The sequence below is a fragment of the Anabrus simplex genome, chromosome 2 (assembly GCF_040414725.1).
Source record: "Anabrus simplex isolate iqAnaSimp1 chromosome 2, ASM4041472v1, whole genome shotgun sequence".
Taxonomy (NCBI): domain Eukaryota; kingdom Metazoa; phylum Arthropoda; class Insecta; order Orthoptera; family Tettigoniidae; genus Anabrus; species Anabrus simplex.
In genome coordinates, this window is record NC_090266.1 from 554,556,158 (window position 1) to 554,570,286 (window position 14,129).

General features: G+C 38.4%; 1 protein-coding gene across 7 annotated transcripts in view; it reads left to right on the top strand.

The window, feature by feature from the left end:
• The window catches only part of LOC136864217 (ATP-dependent helicase brm), a 510,653-nt gene that overhangs the window by 292,821 nt on the left and 203,703 nt on the right, over positions 1-14,129 (top strand). For all 7 annotated transcript variants that reach the window (XM_067140929.2, XM_067140932.2, XM_067140934.2 and 4 more), the window contains exon 16: positions 11,870-12,112. In XM_067140929.2, coding sequence (XP_066997030.2) covers positions 11,870-12,112 — 243 coding nt within the window. The remainder of the gene's footprint in view (positions 1-11,869; positions 12,113-14,129) is intronic.

Sequence of the window (14,129 nt, forward strand, 5' to 3'; positions counted from 1 at the left end):
TGGTACAGGGATTTAGCTTTTACATCCACAGCCCCCATATCCAGTTATAATCATTTATTAGGGCAGGTTTTATTGCTTCAGTACCACTTTTGCTGCTACGGATAACTCGGTCATCTGCAGGGAAGGCTGTTAAAGTGAGGCACACCAGTTTTCTTGTTTCCTTCTGTTTATATCCCCCAAGCAACACTTTTTGTTTCTTATAATAAACTCTTTCCTTTGGTCTCAATTTACTTCCAATTACTTTTTTAGACAGGTCTTTAGAATTTTTGTTCATTCTGCCAGTTATATATGTTAGATTGCTGTAAAGTTTTTCTGCCAAGGGAGGTTTAGTGCACCAATTACACTAGCCAACGTGATATTGCGGTAGAATAGAAAATATCTAATTCTTATGGAAATCACTGCCCTGATTCCAAAAATGATGCTATTTTTTTCCTATCACGTCTAGTTTTGACGCAATTCGGTGTTTTAGTATCTGCATGAATTCGTAAGATATAATGTTGAGAGATGTTCTCGCGCAACTTTTTTTAGAATACAATTATGTGATTCGATTTGTTATTGTTTGCATTGCAATCTGACGATGAAGAAATAGATTTCGAGCCACATAAATATGACACACCTTCAAACAAATTCACGCAATCCGAATTGAATGATCAGATAAGGGACTTAGAGCTAACCAAAGAAAAATGTGAATTACTTGGTTCAAGATTGTGCGAAAAGAATATGTTGGCACACAGTGTTACATTTTCCTGGTACCGAAATCATGACAAAGAATTCCGAAAGTATTACACTCAAGAAGATGAACTTGTATTTTGTACGGATGTTTCAAATTTTCTGCATCAATTGGAAGAGAAAGAGTATGATCCTAGTAACTGGCGTTTTTTTAATTGACTTTTCCAGAAGAAGTTTAAAGGCTATTTTGCTTTATAATACAAATGTTCTGGCATCTGTAGCCCTTGCACACTCCACAAAAATGTCTGAAACATATGAGACCTTAAAGTTGGTGCTTGAAAATATTAAATATCATGAGCATGGGTGGCAAATTTGCAGTGATTTGAAGATCATTGGATTGTTGCTGGGACAACAAAAAGGCTATACAAAATTTCCCTGTTTCCTATGCGAATGGGTTAGCAGGACACGGGATAAACATTGGGATACGGTGAACTGGCCAGAAAGGAAACAACTACAACCAGAATCCAAAAATGTCTTGAATGTAAGTCTTATTGACTGTGAAAAAATTCTACTTCCACCCTTGCACATCAAATTAGCATTGATGAAAGAGTATGGCAACACATTAGATAAAAGTAGCCTATGCTTCCAATATTTATGCTCTAAATTTCCCTCATTATCAGATGCAAAAATCAAATAAGGCGTATTTGATGGACCACAGATTCGTAAACTGGTGAAGGATAAAAATTTCACAGATACAGTGACCAAAATTGAGAAAGAGGCATGGAATGCATTCAAAGATGTAGTGACTAAATTCCTTGGCAACATTAAGGACCCTCAATACATTGTAAGGAAAATGTTGGTAAAGTTTAAGGAACTCGGTTGTAATGTGAGCCTTAAGCTTCATTTCTTAGCTTCGCATCTGGATTATTTCCCTCCAAATTTAGAAGCCGTCAGTGAAGAACAAGGTGAAAGGTTTCATCAGGGCCTCAGAGATGCAGAACGACGCTATCAGGGACGTTGGGATGTGAATATGATAGCCGATTACTGTTGGTCGATTGCATGAGACTACCCTTCTAGAGATCATTAAAGAACTTCAAAAACCCGGAAATTCCACGGAAAACGGAAAAAGACGGAGGTGTGAATCTAACCTGCACATGATGTAAGTAACAAAACTATGTATGTTTAACCATGTAATTTTTATTCAAGGTACGGTTATATTAATTTAAAAGTAACTGTACAGCCGAAACTAAATAGGCGCTTTATGCTTCAGTTTCACGAATTTCAGTATACATTAAAAATATAATACAAACCATCTACTTGCTTACAAAGCAGCATTTATGTGTATTTAATGCATGCAAAATATAATTACGTTTTGCAAGCTGAAATTTACATTAATATATCAAATTTAATCAATACTAAGTATCAACAATTTTACGTAAGAACAAAATAACATTTTGTAAAATTGCCACTAAACCAGACGTGATACGCCGGAACTAATTTTTTTTCTCGAATTCTGCGTTAAGAAATACATAAAACCCACCTATTTTCGTTTTTACTGCACAAAAAGTTTTTTTGCAGGCTAGTGTTATCAGTGTACAAGCGGTAATACTTATTTAGGAGTTGACAGTTATTCATTGAATGCAAAACCACCTTTTGAGTATGTCGTTCTACGTTGCGATTTTATTTGATACCGAGCTCAATAGCTGCAGTCGCTTAAGTGCGACCAGTATCCAGTAATCGGGAGATAGTGGGTTCGAGCCCCACTGTCGGCAGCCCTGAAGATCGGTTACTAACTTAAGGCCTTCACACTCAAGCTCACAAATAGAGCTACGTAACACTTGGTCTTCAGTTTACTTTTGCCTTCCTCCTTGTTTAATGTAAAATGGACCACAGTAATCAACACCCATGAGCTGTTCTGTTATTGTAGCCTTCTGTCTGAAGCAAATTGCGCAGTACAGTCTTTCTTAGCAGGTTGCTGGCGTCGGGAATCCAATACATCTGTCTGAGAATATGACGTAACAATTGTCCTCTTACATGCTGATATATCTTGTGAGTGTACTCGACAATGAGTTTTGTAATATGATGCTTTGAGGGTAAGATTAGAGGATATTGTTGCTCGAAGCATAAGTTTGAATGTAATAGTATACTACCCACCCTGATTCTTTGTTTTCCATCAAATGTTTTAGGTCATGTTTGAAGAAATATATTTGAGCATGTTTCACACATACCAAACTAGCACTGTGCAATTCCTCTGGACTCAGTGGTCCATGTAATCTACTCTCCATTAACCAACAATTATTAGTAAATCTTAAGCAATAAGCAATAATCTTAGGTAACTTAGGCCATGTGAAAACTTAGTGAATACTGTGAGGGGAACCACTGAACTCATCGGACTGATCACTGGTTCCTTCTTATCTGTTCTTTCTTCAGAGGTGTCTATTGGCTTCTGCATCTTTGGCTAGTGCAGTGCCTGTTTCCTTAATCAGTCTAGGCTGTTTCACCATAAGCTGAGATCCTGAACTTTTCTAGATTCAACACCATGTGACATTAAATCTGCAGGATTCTCCTTGCTGCTGACGTGACTGCAGTCACTCATATTTGTCATTTCCGGAATATGATATACCCTGTTCGCAACAAGTATCTTCCCATGCTTGAGTCAGACCAAAATTTAACTTCGTGAAATTGCTTCTTTAATGCCCTTTGTGTCTTCTGATACAATTCTGCGAGTATGAGAACCCCAAAAAGTTCTAGTCTTGGTAGCGATATCTTCTTTAAAGGAGCTTCTCTTGATCGTGAGCTTAGTAATTTGTCATTTACATTTCCTTCAGTGTCCATGGTTCGAAGATATAAGCAAGAGCCATATGCCAATTCACTGGCTTCTGAAATCTGTGTAATTCAAATCTGTCACTGTCTTCCGTACTAGTGATCAAACAGCCGACCTTGATGTCATTAATAGTTGCTAACTGTTCATGAATATTTGACCAAGAAGTCCTTAAATCCTGTGATAGAGGTACATCCCAGTCTATTCCAGCTGACCAAACTTGTTGGATAAAACTTACAGGTGACAAGTCCTATAGGATCATATGTAGAAGCAATCGTCCTCAACATACTCCATTTAGTTACAATGTTATCTGGTTTAGGCTGGATATCAAACACTAATTTGTCTGTCGCTGGGTTCCATGAAACTCCTAATGTTTTCGTAGTTTCCTAGTCATTGATATTCAATGGGACATTTGTATTTAGCGGGATAGCTCAATTTACCAAATGTCAATTGGGAAGGCAATGCGAATGACAGGAAGCATGAACAAAAAATGGCAAATAAGTTAATATCGGAAGGACGGTTGATTCAGAAAGTGATCGAACCAACTAGAGGGAAGAATATAATAGATGGTATTAGTGATCACGAAGCTGATTTTGTCATATTTAAAAATAAATGTGATAAAAAAGAAGTGTGGATTACTGTAGTCACGTCCTAGTTCGTGAACCATGGGCAACGGCTGAGTGGCCTAGTAAGTGGTCCTGAGAGTCGGGATACCAGTTGCTATGGAATGGGAGTGGGCATCTCGGACATATTTTGAGTCGTGGCCCTCCTTGTGCTCAGGCGGCTAGGACTATACAATTCACCGGTGGTCCCTAACCCGTTAGAGGAGAGATCCTCACTTGGACTATGTGCAAGTAGGGTAGCATCCTGCTTCATGAATTTACCGAGCTCAGAACACTTTAAACAAGCCTCGGACCTATGGGAGTATCGGAGTCCCACTCCCATTTGACAGGCGAGAGACTCCTTGGAAACAACTTGGCAAGCGAAATGGAATTCGATGGGGAGCTATCAATATTAATGGGGCTTATGGAAGAAAGAAAGTAGAACTGGCTGAGTCAGCAAAGAGGATGCATTTGGATGTGCTAGGAGTAAGTGATATTAGGGTAAGGGGAGATAACGAGGAAGAGATAGATTATAAAGTGTACTTGACGGGTGTTAGAAAGGGAAGGGCAGAGTCTGGGGTAGGGCTCTTTATCAGGAATACCATTGCACGCAACATAGTTTCTGTTAGGCACGTAAATGAGCGAATGATGTGGATAGATTTGTCAGTTGCAGGAATTAGGACTAGAATTGTGTCCGTGTATTCACCATGTGAGGGTGCAGATGAGGATAAAGTGGACAAATTTTATGAAGCATTGAGTGACATCGTGGTCAGGGTCAACAGTAAGGATAGAATAGTGCTAATGGGCGATTTCAATGCGAGAGTTGGGAATAGAACTGAAGGATATGAAAGGGTGATTGGTAAATGTGGGGAAGATACGGAAGCTAATGGGAATGGAAGCGTTTGCTGGACGTCTGTGCTAGTATGGGTTTAGCTGTTACAAATACATTCTTCAAGCATAAGGCTATTCACCGCTACACATGGGAGGCTAGGGGTACCAGATCCATAATAGACTATATCTTAACAGACTTTGAATTCAGGAAATCTGTTAGGAATGTACGAGTTTTCCAGGGATTTTTCGATGATACAGACCACTATCTGATCTGTAGTGAACTAAGTATCTCTAGGCCTAGGGTAGAGAAAGTCAAATCTGTCTGCAAACGAATAAGGGTAGAAAATCTCCAGGATGAGGAAATTAGACAGAAGTACATGGATATGATCAGTGAGAAGTTTCAAACAGTAGACAGTAAGCAGGTTCAGGATATAGAAAGTGAATGGGTGGCATACAGGGATGCTGTAGTAGAAACAGCAAGGGAATGCCTACGAACAACTGTGTGTAAAGATGGGAAAAGGCGAACATCTTGGTGGAATGATGAAGTGAGAGCAGCTTGTAAACGTTAAAAAGAAGGCTTATCAGAAATGGCTCCAAACAAGGGCCGAGGCAGACAGGGATTTGTACGTAGATGAAAGAAACAGAGCGAAACAAATAGTTGTTGAATCCAAAAAGAAGTCGTGGGAAGATTTTGGTAACAACCTGGAAAGGCTAGGTCAAGCAGCAGGGAAACCTTTCTGGACAGTAATAAAGAATCTTAGAAAGGGAGGGAAAAAGGAAATGAACAGTGTTTTGAGTAATTCAGGTGAACTCATAATAGATCCCAGGGAATCACCGGAGAGGTGGAGGGAATATTTTGAACATCTTCTCAATGTAAAAGGAAATCATCCTTGTGGTGTTGCGAACAGCCAAGCTCATGAGGAGGAGGAAAATGATGTTGGTGAAATTATGCTAGAGGAAGTGGAAAGGATGGTAAATAAACTCCATTGTCATAAAGCAGCAGGAATAGATGAAATTAGACCTGAAATGGTGAAGTATAGTGGGAAGGCAGGGATGAAATGGCTTCATAGAGTAGTAAAATTAGCATGGAGTGTTGGTAAGGTACCTTCAGATTGGGCAAAAGCAGCAATTGCACCTATCTATAAGCAAGGGAACAGGAAGGATTGCAACAACTATCGAGGTATCTGATTGATTAGTATACCAGGCAAAGTATTCACTGGCATCTTGGAAGGGAGGGTGCGATCAGTCGTTGAGAGGAAGTTGGATGAAACCCAGTGTGGTTTCAGACCACAGAGAGGCTGTCAGGATCAGATTTTCAGTATGCGCCAGGTAATTGAAAAATGCTACGAGAGAAATAGGCAGTTGTGTTTATGTTTCGTAGATCTAGAGAAAGCATACGACAGGGTACTGAGGGAGAAGATGTTCGCTATACTGGGGGACTATGGAATTAAAGGTAGATTATTAAAATCAATCAAAGTATTTATGTTGACAATTGGGCTTCAGTGAGAATTGATGATAGAATGAGTTCTTGGTTCAGGGTACTTACAGGGGTTAGACAAGGCTGTAATCTTTCACCTTTGCTGTTCGTAGTTTACATGGATCATCTGCTGAAAGGTATAAAATGGCAGGGAGGGATTCAGTTAGGTGGAAATGTAATAAGCAGTCTGGCCTATGCTGACAACTTGGTCTTAATGGCAGATTGTACCGAAAGCCTGCAGTGTAATATCTTGGAACTTGAAAATAGGTGCAATGAGTATGGTATGAAAATTAGCCTCTCGAAGACTAAATTGATGTCAGTAGGTAAGAAATTCAACAGAATTGAATGTCAGATTGGTGATACAAAGCTAAAACAGGTCGATAATTTCAAGTATTTAGGTTGTGTATTCTCCCAGGATGGTAATACAGTAAGTGAGATTGAATCAAGGTGTCGTAAAGCTAATGCAGTGAGCTCGCAGTTGCGATCAACAGTATTCTGTAAGAAGGAAGTCTGCTCCCAGACGAAACTATCATTAGATTGGTCTTTTTTCAGACCAACTTTGCTTTACAGGAGCGAAAGCTGGGTGGACTCAGGATATCTTATTCATAAGTTAGAGGTAACAGACGTGAAAGTAGCAAGAATGATTGCTGGTACAAACAGGTGGGAACAATGGCAGGATGGTACTCGGAATGAGGAGATAAAGGCTAATTTAGGAATGAACTCAATGGATGAAGCTGTACGCATAAACCGGCTTCGGTGGTGGGGTCATGTGAGGCGAATGGAGGAGGATAGGTTACGTAGTAGAATAATGGGCTCTGCTATGGAGGGTAAGAGAAGTAGAGGTAGACCAAGACGACGATGGTTAGACTCGGTTTCTAACGATTTAAAGATAAGAGGTATAGAACTATATATATAACTAGGTACAACACTAGTTGAAAATCTAGGATTGTGGCGACGTTTAGTAAATTCACAGAGGCTTGCAGACTGAACGCTGAAAGGCATAAGAGTCTATAATGATAATGTATGTATGTATGTATGTATGTATGTAAAAATTAGGACTATTAGGCAGCACCATATTGGTGATAAAACAGGCATGAGGGGGTTTTTAAAATGTACCTATGATCGGTGGAAAATGATGAATAAAAATGTAAACAAACCCTGGGATGGGTTTAAAGTAGTTGTTGAGGAATGTGAAAACAGGTTTGTACCTTTAAAGTTGGTAAGGAATGGTAAGGACCCACTATATTATAACAGAGGAGTAAAGAAACTAAGAAGGAGGTACAGATTTTAAAGAAATAGAGTTAGAAATCTCTGTGAATGTAAGGAGAAATTGAAGGAACTTGCTAGGGAATTGAATCTAGCAAAGAAGTCAACTAAGGATAACATGGTGGCAAGCATAATTGGCAGTCATACAAATTTTAGTGAAAGTGGAAGGGTATGTATAGGTACTTTAAGGCAGAAACAGGTTCCAAGGAGGACATTCCAGGAATAATTAATCAACTAGGGGAGTGCGTATGTGAGGATCTTCAAAAGCAGAAGTATTCAGTCGGCAGTATATAAATATTGTTGGTTACAAGGATAATATCCAGGTAGAGGAGGTGACTAATACTAAAGAAGTGTTAAAATTTACCTATGATAACTATGACTAGTTCACCGGATACGGTAAGAGGGGAATTCCTCAAGGCAGTGTTATTGGATCTTTATGTTTTCTTAAATATATAAATGATATGAGTAAAGAAGTGGAATCAGAGATAAGGGCTTATGCGGATGATGTTATTCTGTATAGAGTAATGAATAAGTTACAAGATTGTGAGCAACGGCAAAATGACCTCGATAATGTTGTGAGATGGACAGAACACAATGAATGGTATGTTGATAAACAGGGTTTAAAGTCAGGTTTTGAGTTTCACAAATAGGAAAAGTCATCTCAGTTTTAATTACTGTGTTGATGGGGTGAAAGTTTCTTTTGGGGATCATTGTAAGTACCTTGGTGTTAATATAATGAAAGATCTTCATTCGGGTAATCACATAAATGGGATTGCACATGGTTATGAGGGTATTTAGGGATTGTAGTACGGATGAAAATGAGAGAGCATATAAGTCTCTGGTAAGACCCCAACTAGAGTATGGTTCCAATGTAAGGGACCCTCACCAGGATTACTTGCTTCAAGAACTGAAAAAAAATCCAAAGAAGAGCAGTTTGAATTGTTCTGTTTTTTTTTTTTCTGACAAAAGATTAGCGGTACAAAAATGTTGCAAAGTTTTGGCAGGGAAGACTTGGGAGAAAGGAGACAAGCTGCTCGATAAAGCGGTATGTATAATAAAACCACCTATTCAATACTTTCCACTTTTTATGTAGTTTGAATCTACATGAATGTATGTAGATTTATCAAGTCAGGTACATGTTTCACCCATTATTTGGGCATCTTCAGCCTGTAGACAACGTTTAGGTCAAGGTTTGGGACCTTTTTAACCATATATAGTATAGTATACAAACATTAATAATTTTTTAACATGCCAGACTAACATGCCAGGATAAATCTACATACATTCATGTAGATTCAGACCACATAAAAAGTAGAAAGTATTGAATAGGTGGTTTTATTATATTATCCTTGAGATTCTATGCCTAGCGTCATCTTCAATACGGAACAATAATGAGAGTTGTTACTTGTAAAGCAGTATTGTCCGAGCTGTCAATGGAAGGATGGCATGGAATGACATTAGTAGACGAATAAGTTTGAGTGGTGTCTTTAAAAGTAGGAAAGATCACAATATGAAGATAAAGTTGGAATTCAAGAGTACAAATGGGGACAAATAATCGTTTATACGGAGGGGAATTATGGATTGGAATAACTTACTGGTGGAGATGTACAATAAGTTTCCAATTTCTTTGAAATAATTTAAGAAAAGACTAGGAAACCAACAAATAAGGATTCTGCCACCTGGGTGACTACCATAAGTGCAGATCAGTAGTGATTGATTGATTGATTGGCAAACTGGGTGCAGATTTCTTATCTGGCAGTTTGAGGACCAACATGAAGGTGACATCTTGAATTTATTGAATCACAAATTAACCTATAACCAAACAAGCTATATTAAAAAAAAAAAAAAAAAAAAAAAAAAAAAAGCAATACCAACACAATAATATAAAATGTCTGTCCTGAATAATAATAATAATAATAATATTATTGTTTTCACCATCATCGTCTTGTTCCATTAGGCCAGATGACCTAGATGTTAGACCTGTTTAAACAACAAGCATCATAATCATTAATTTTATTTGATAATTTATTATGTTTTTTTTTTTCACCTGAAAATCTCAAGTTACTGAATGTATTCAATTTATTTTCTCCATCTATTTTGACTTTAATTCAAATTCAATTTGTCTATTCTATTCTCTGTGATGGAAGAAATTTGCATGTTTTATCCTGCTGTTTTTGCTATTCAATCTTGAATTCTCCTTTAATTTACTTGCTAGCTACTGTAAATTCTATTTGACTTGAATGTCTTTAGCTCCAATTTTTAAAGCTCCTTTCCCCCTTCTTTTTTTTCCACTTTTCATCATAATTGTCTTGCATGTTCTATTCTTCAATATTCCCATTTATTGCTGTTCTTGCACTTCTTTCTCATCCTTTTCTAGTTCCTGACAATGTTTAACATTGTGTTAGTTCTTGTACCTCTTTATGCTGCTTTAATGCCCTCATAGTATCATCCATCACAAATATGAACAGTGCGAGTGACAGGAGTCTTTGGCATAAATGTATTAGTATGTGTGCTTGATTTTTACTGCCATATCCGTAATGTTCTGAGATCTCTTCTTTTCATTTTCTGTCCTCTTCTACTTCTTCACTCATATCTCCCTTGTTCTGTATACCTTTCTCCACTTCCTCTGACTTATTGAAGGTTATGGGTTGGAGCATTGTCCTTTGGCTAAATTACTGCATTGATTTATCAAGAAGATGATAGTGCCTGAAGAATTGAAGGAACTTACTGCTGATACAGATTTACAAAGGAACTGAATTGTGAGGGTAGATGCTGGTTGTTACAAGCCAGTCTAACCTGCATTATATGCTAAATATTTGAGGTAAATAAATTTCTTCCATCTTGCTTTTAATGTTTGTTCCTATTTGTGACAGAATCTGCTGTGTGAATCTGCAGTCTACATACGGTCATAGGCCATGTCGTGATGTAGATTTTAGCTCTGAAAAAGAAAACATGTCTTTAGTTTCTTTTCCAGGTTTATTCTGTTATTAATTAATATTTTTCTGGATATTTCCTAGCATTTATTAATTTAATGTTAGCTTTGACAGACTAGGAAACTTAAAGTTTGTATATTAACTAAGTGGAAATTGGAAATAGACGGCTTCCACTTTAACTAAAGCAAAAAAAAAAACAAAAAACAAAGGCAGTAGAAGACTCAAGAAATTGAAATTGATTATTCATGGCAGATCTTCACCATCAGCTTACGTTGTCACTATTTTTTGTGTTTTTTTTTTTTCCTGTATTCAGTTTTCTTTTTGTTGGTTTAATGTGTCAATTGATTAATCCTTTCCTGGGTTTTGCATTCAAGATCAGATTTATTTTTGGCAACTAGTGTGACATCATCGGTTTAAAGAAGAATTCTGTGTATTTGTTGATGCAGGTCTCCCGTGACGTCTGTCACAATAATGAACCGAAATGGTGATAAGGCTGAACCGGATGCCAAATGTTAAAATGAAAGTTATCGGACCCTCCTGCAGGGGCTTGAACTTGGCATCTAGGCAGTGCATAAAGCAACTGCATCCAGTCGATGTGGTAGTCCGGGGAACGCCATATTTACGATATGCTAGCAGAATTAGATCATGTGGCATGTGATTGAAAATTTTTTAGGTATCAAGGGAGGGAAGGTAGAGAAGTTTGTTCTCACTGTATTTCGGATCCATTTTTTGAAACTGCTTTTTGACATCTTTATTGCAGTTACTACAAGTCAGATTGATTGTTATGAGCACACTCAACCGGACTCCCCTTCTTTTTGATGAATGGTAAAGTGGTTGGTACTTTCTTGTTATTTGTTTGGAATTCATCCGTTTTTAATTATTTGGTTGAACAGTAATGTTTTCCAGATGCTGCACGTCATCTTTTACAGGACTACAGCTTTGTCACATGGTCATCTGGGTCAGTGGCTTTTCTTGACTTCATTTGCTTCAAAGCAGTCTTGCCTTCCTTCAATGACCCCAGTATTTGGTATTGTTGGATAGAGAAATTCCTCAGTTAAGATATTTTAGATATAATTTTGCCAATGTTCTGTCACTTTCTTCCATTCTGCCAGCAAATTGCTTGTTTTTCTTACGCTGTTGTAGGAGTGTTGGATATTTTATTTCTTATGTCTTGAATTAGCAAGACCCGAAGACAAGCCCAAACTCCATATTATAGGTGTGTGTGTGTGTGTGTGTGTGTGTGTATAAAATTGCTTTTTATTTTTTTCAGTTACGATGGAAGTTCATGATCATTGATGAAGGACACCGTATGAAGAATCACCACTGCAAATTAACCCAAGTTTTAAATACTCATTATGTGGCTCCACATCGTTTGCTCCTGACTGGAACCCCACTGCAGAATAAGTTGCCAGAATTATGGGCACTGCTTAACTTTTTGTTGCCTTCTATTTTCAAGTCTGTTACTACCTTTGAGCAGTGGTTTAATGCACCATTTGCTACGACTGGAGAGAAGGTAATTAATCATTATGGAGTGTTTTTGTTTACTTTTTACTACCATGCATAACATGACACTTTGACACTTCTTATAGGAAGGAATTTGAAAATATTTTTCTCACTGCTGTATATTACTTACCTTTGCAAACCAAATAATTATGTATATGCAAAATGAAAATTCCGCTGAAAGAGTATTATCTATTCCTCAGTTCTTATTATCTTATTGGTAGTATAAAATTTCATTGCTGATGTATCATTTAGACAAATCATGTGTATGAGATTTTCTTTCCAGTGAGTGTATTACCCTTTCAGATTTTCTACTAGCCTTAAGAAAAAATTTCTCTCTCTCTGCTACTAATAACTTTTACCTAGCTTTTCAGTCTTGTGCCATGTTGTTAATGTAAAAGGTAAAGGGTAGGATATAACTAGGACCTGATGAGTTTGCTAAGTGTTACAGGTCATGTAGCTACAAACATGCATTCAGGAGATGTTGATCCCCCTGTGGATGGGAGCAGTAGAATAACATCCACAGTATCCCATGCCTCTTGTAAGGGGTGACTTAAAGGTGCCCCAGGGGCTCTTTACTTGGGAGCATACCGAGCAAGTGGCCTTGTGGTTAGGGTAGCGCAGCTGTGAGCTTGCATTCGGGAGATAGTGGGTTCGAACCCCACTGTCGGCAGCCCTGAAGATGGTTTTCCGTGGTTTCCCATTTTCACACCAGGCAAATGCTGAGGCCACTGCCGCTACCTTTGCAATCTCCCACCCTTCCGTTACCGAAAACCTTCGATGTGTTAATGCGACGGTAAACAAATAGCAAAAGAAAAAAAAAACCTGAGAGCATGAGTTGGTGACCACTCGGCCATTAGCTGTGTCCTGGCATTGCTTCCACTTACTTTTTCCAGGCTCCTCACTTTCATCTATCCTATCCAACCTCCCTTTGTCAACTCTTGTTCTTTTCCAACCTTACAGTTTTATTCCTATGCCTAGGGAGTCTTTCAATTTCATGCCCTTCATGGCCCCTGTCTTTCTTCGGTCAATAGCTTCATTCTTGAAGTGTCAGACCCCTTGCATTTTTTCCCTCTGATTAGTGTTAATAGACGATGGTTGAATAGTTGTGCAGTTAGAGGCGTGCGGCTGTGAGCTTGCATCTGGGAGATAGTGGGTTCGAATCCCATTATCGGCAGCCCTGAAAATGGTTTTCCGTGGTTTCCTATTTTCACACCAGTCAAATGCTGGGGCTGTACCTTAATTAAGGTCAAGGCCGCTTCCTTCCAACTCCTAGGCCTTTCCTATCCCATCGTCGCCATAAGACCTTACTGTGTCGGTGCGACATAAAGCCACTAGCAAAAAAAAAATATGTGTAATTACCACCACCAGCACTCAGGTGATGGTGAGATTGAAATCCACTGTCAGCAGTCCTCAGGATTTTTTTCTGTGGCTTCTCATTTCTACACTAGACAAATACTGTGGCTGTACTGTAACTAAGGCCACAGCTTCTATCTTCTTAGTCCTGGTCCTGTCTCAATATTACCAAATAGTGCAAAGTTGAGCAGATAGCAAAGAAGAAATAAATAGTTTGTCTGACTGCTTTGTTGAATGGTTAGCATTGAGGCCTTTAGTTTTGAAGTTGTCCCAGGTTTGATTTCCAGTCAGGTTGAGGATTTTAATAGTGTCTGGTTAATTCCTCTGACTTGGGGACTGGGTATATGTGTTCATACCAACACTCTCCTCTTCATACACTCACAACACACTGCTCTACCAACAATCACAGGTACACGTAATGGTGAATACATCCCTCCACATAGGATTGGCATCGAGAAGGGTATCTAGCCATAAAACAGGGTCAAGTCCACATGTGTGGCACCGGTCTCACCCATGACCTCATCAGGGTGTGCGGAAAAGCAGCAGTAGTAGTAGTAGTAGTATTAGTAGTAACCAGACTGCTATTCTAAAAGTTGTTATTTAAGAAATTACTCACTGGAAATGTCTGTTGTCCCCTCCATGGTCTCTACACTATTCCTCATGAATTCCACACT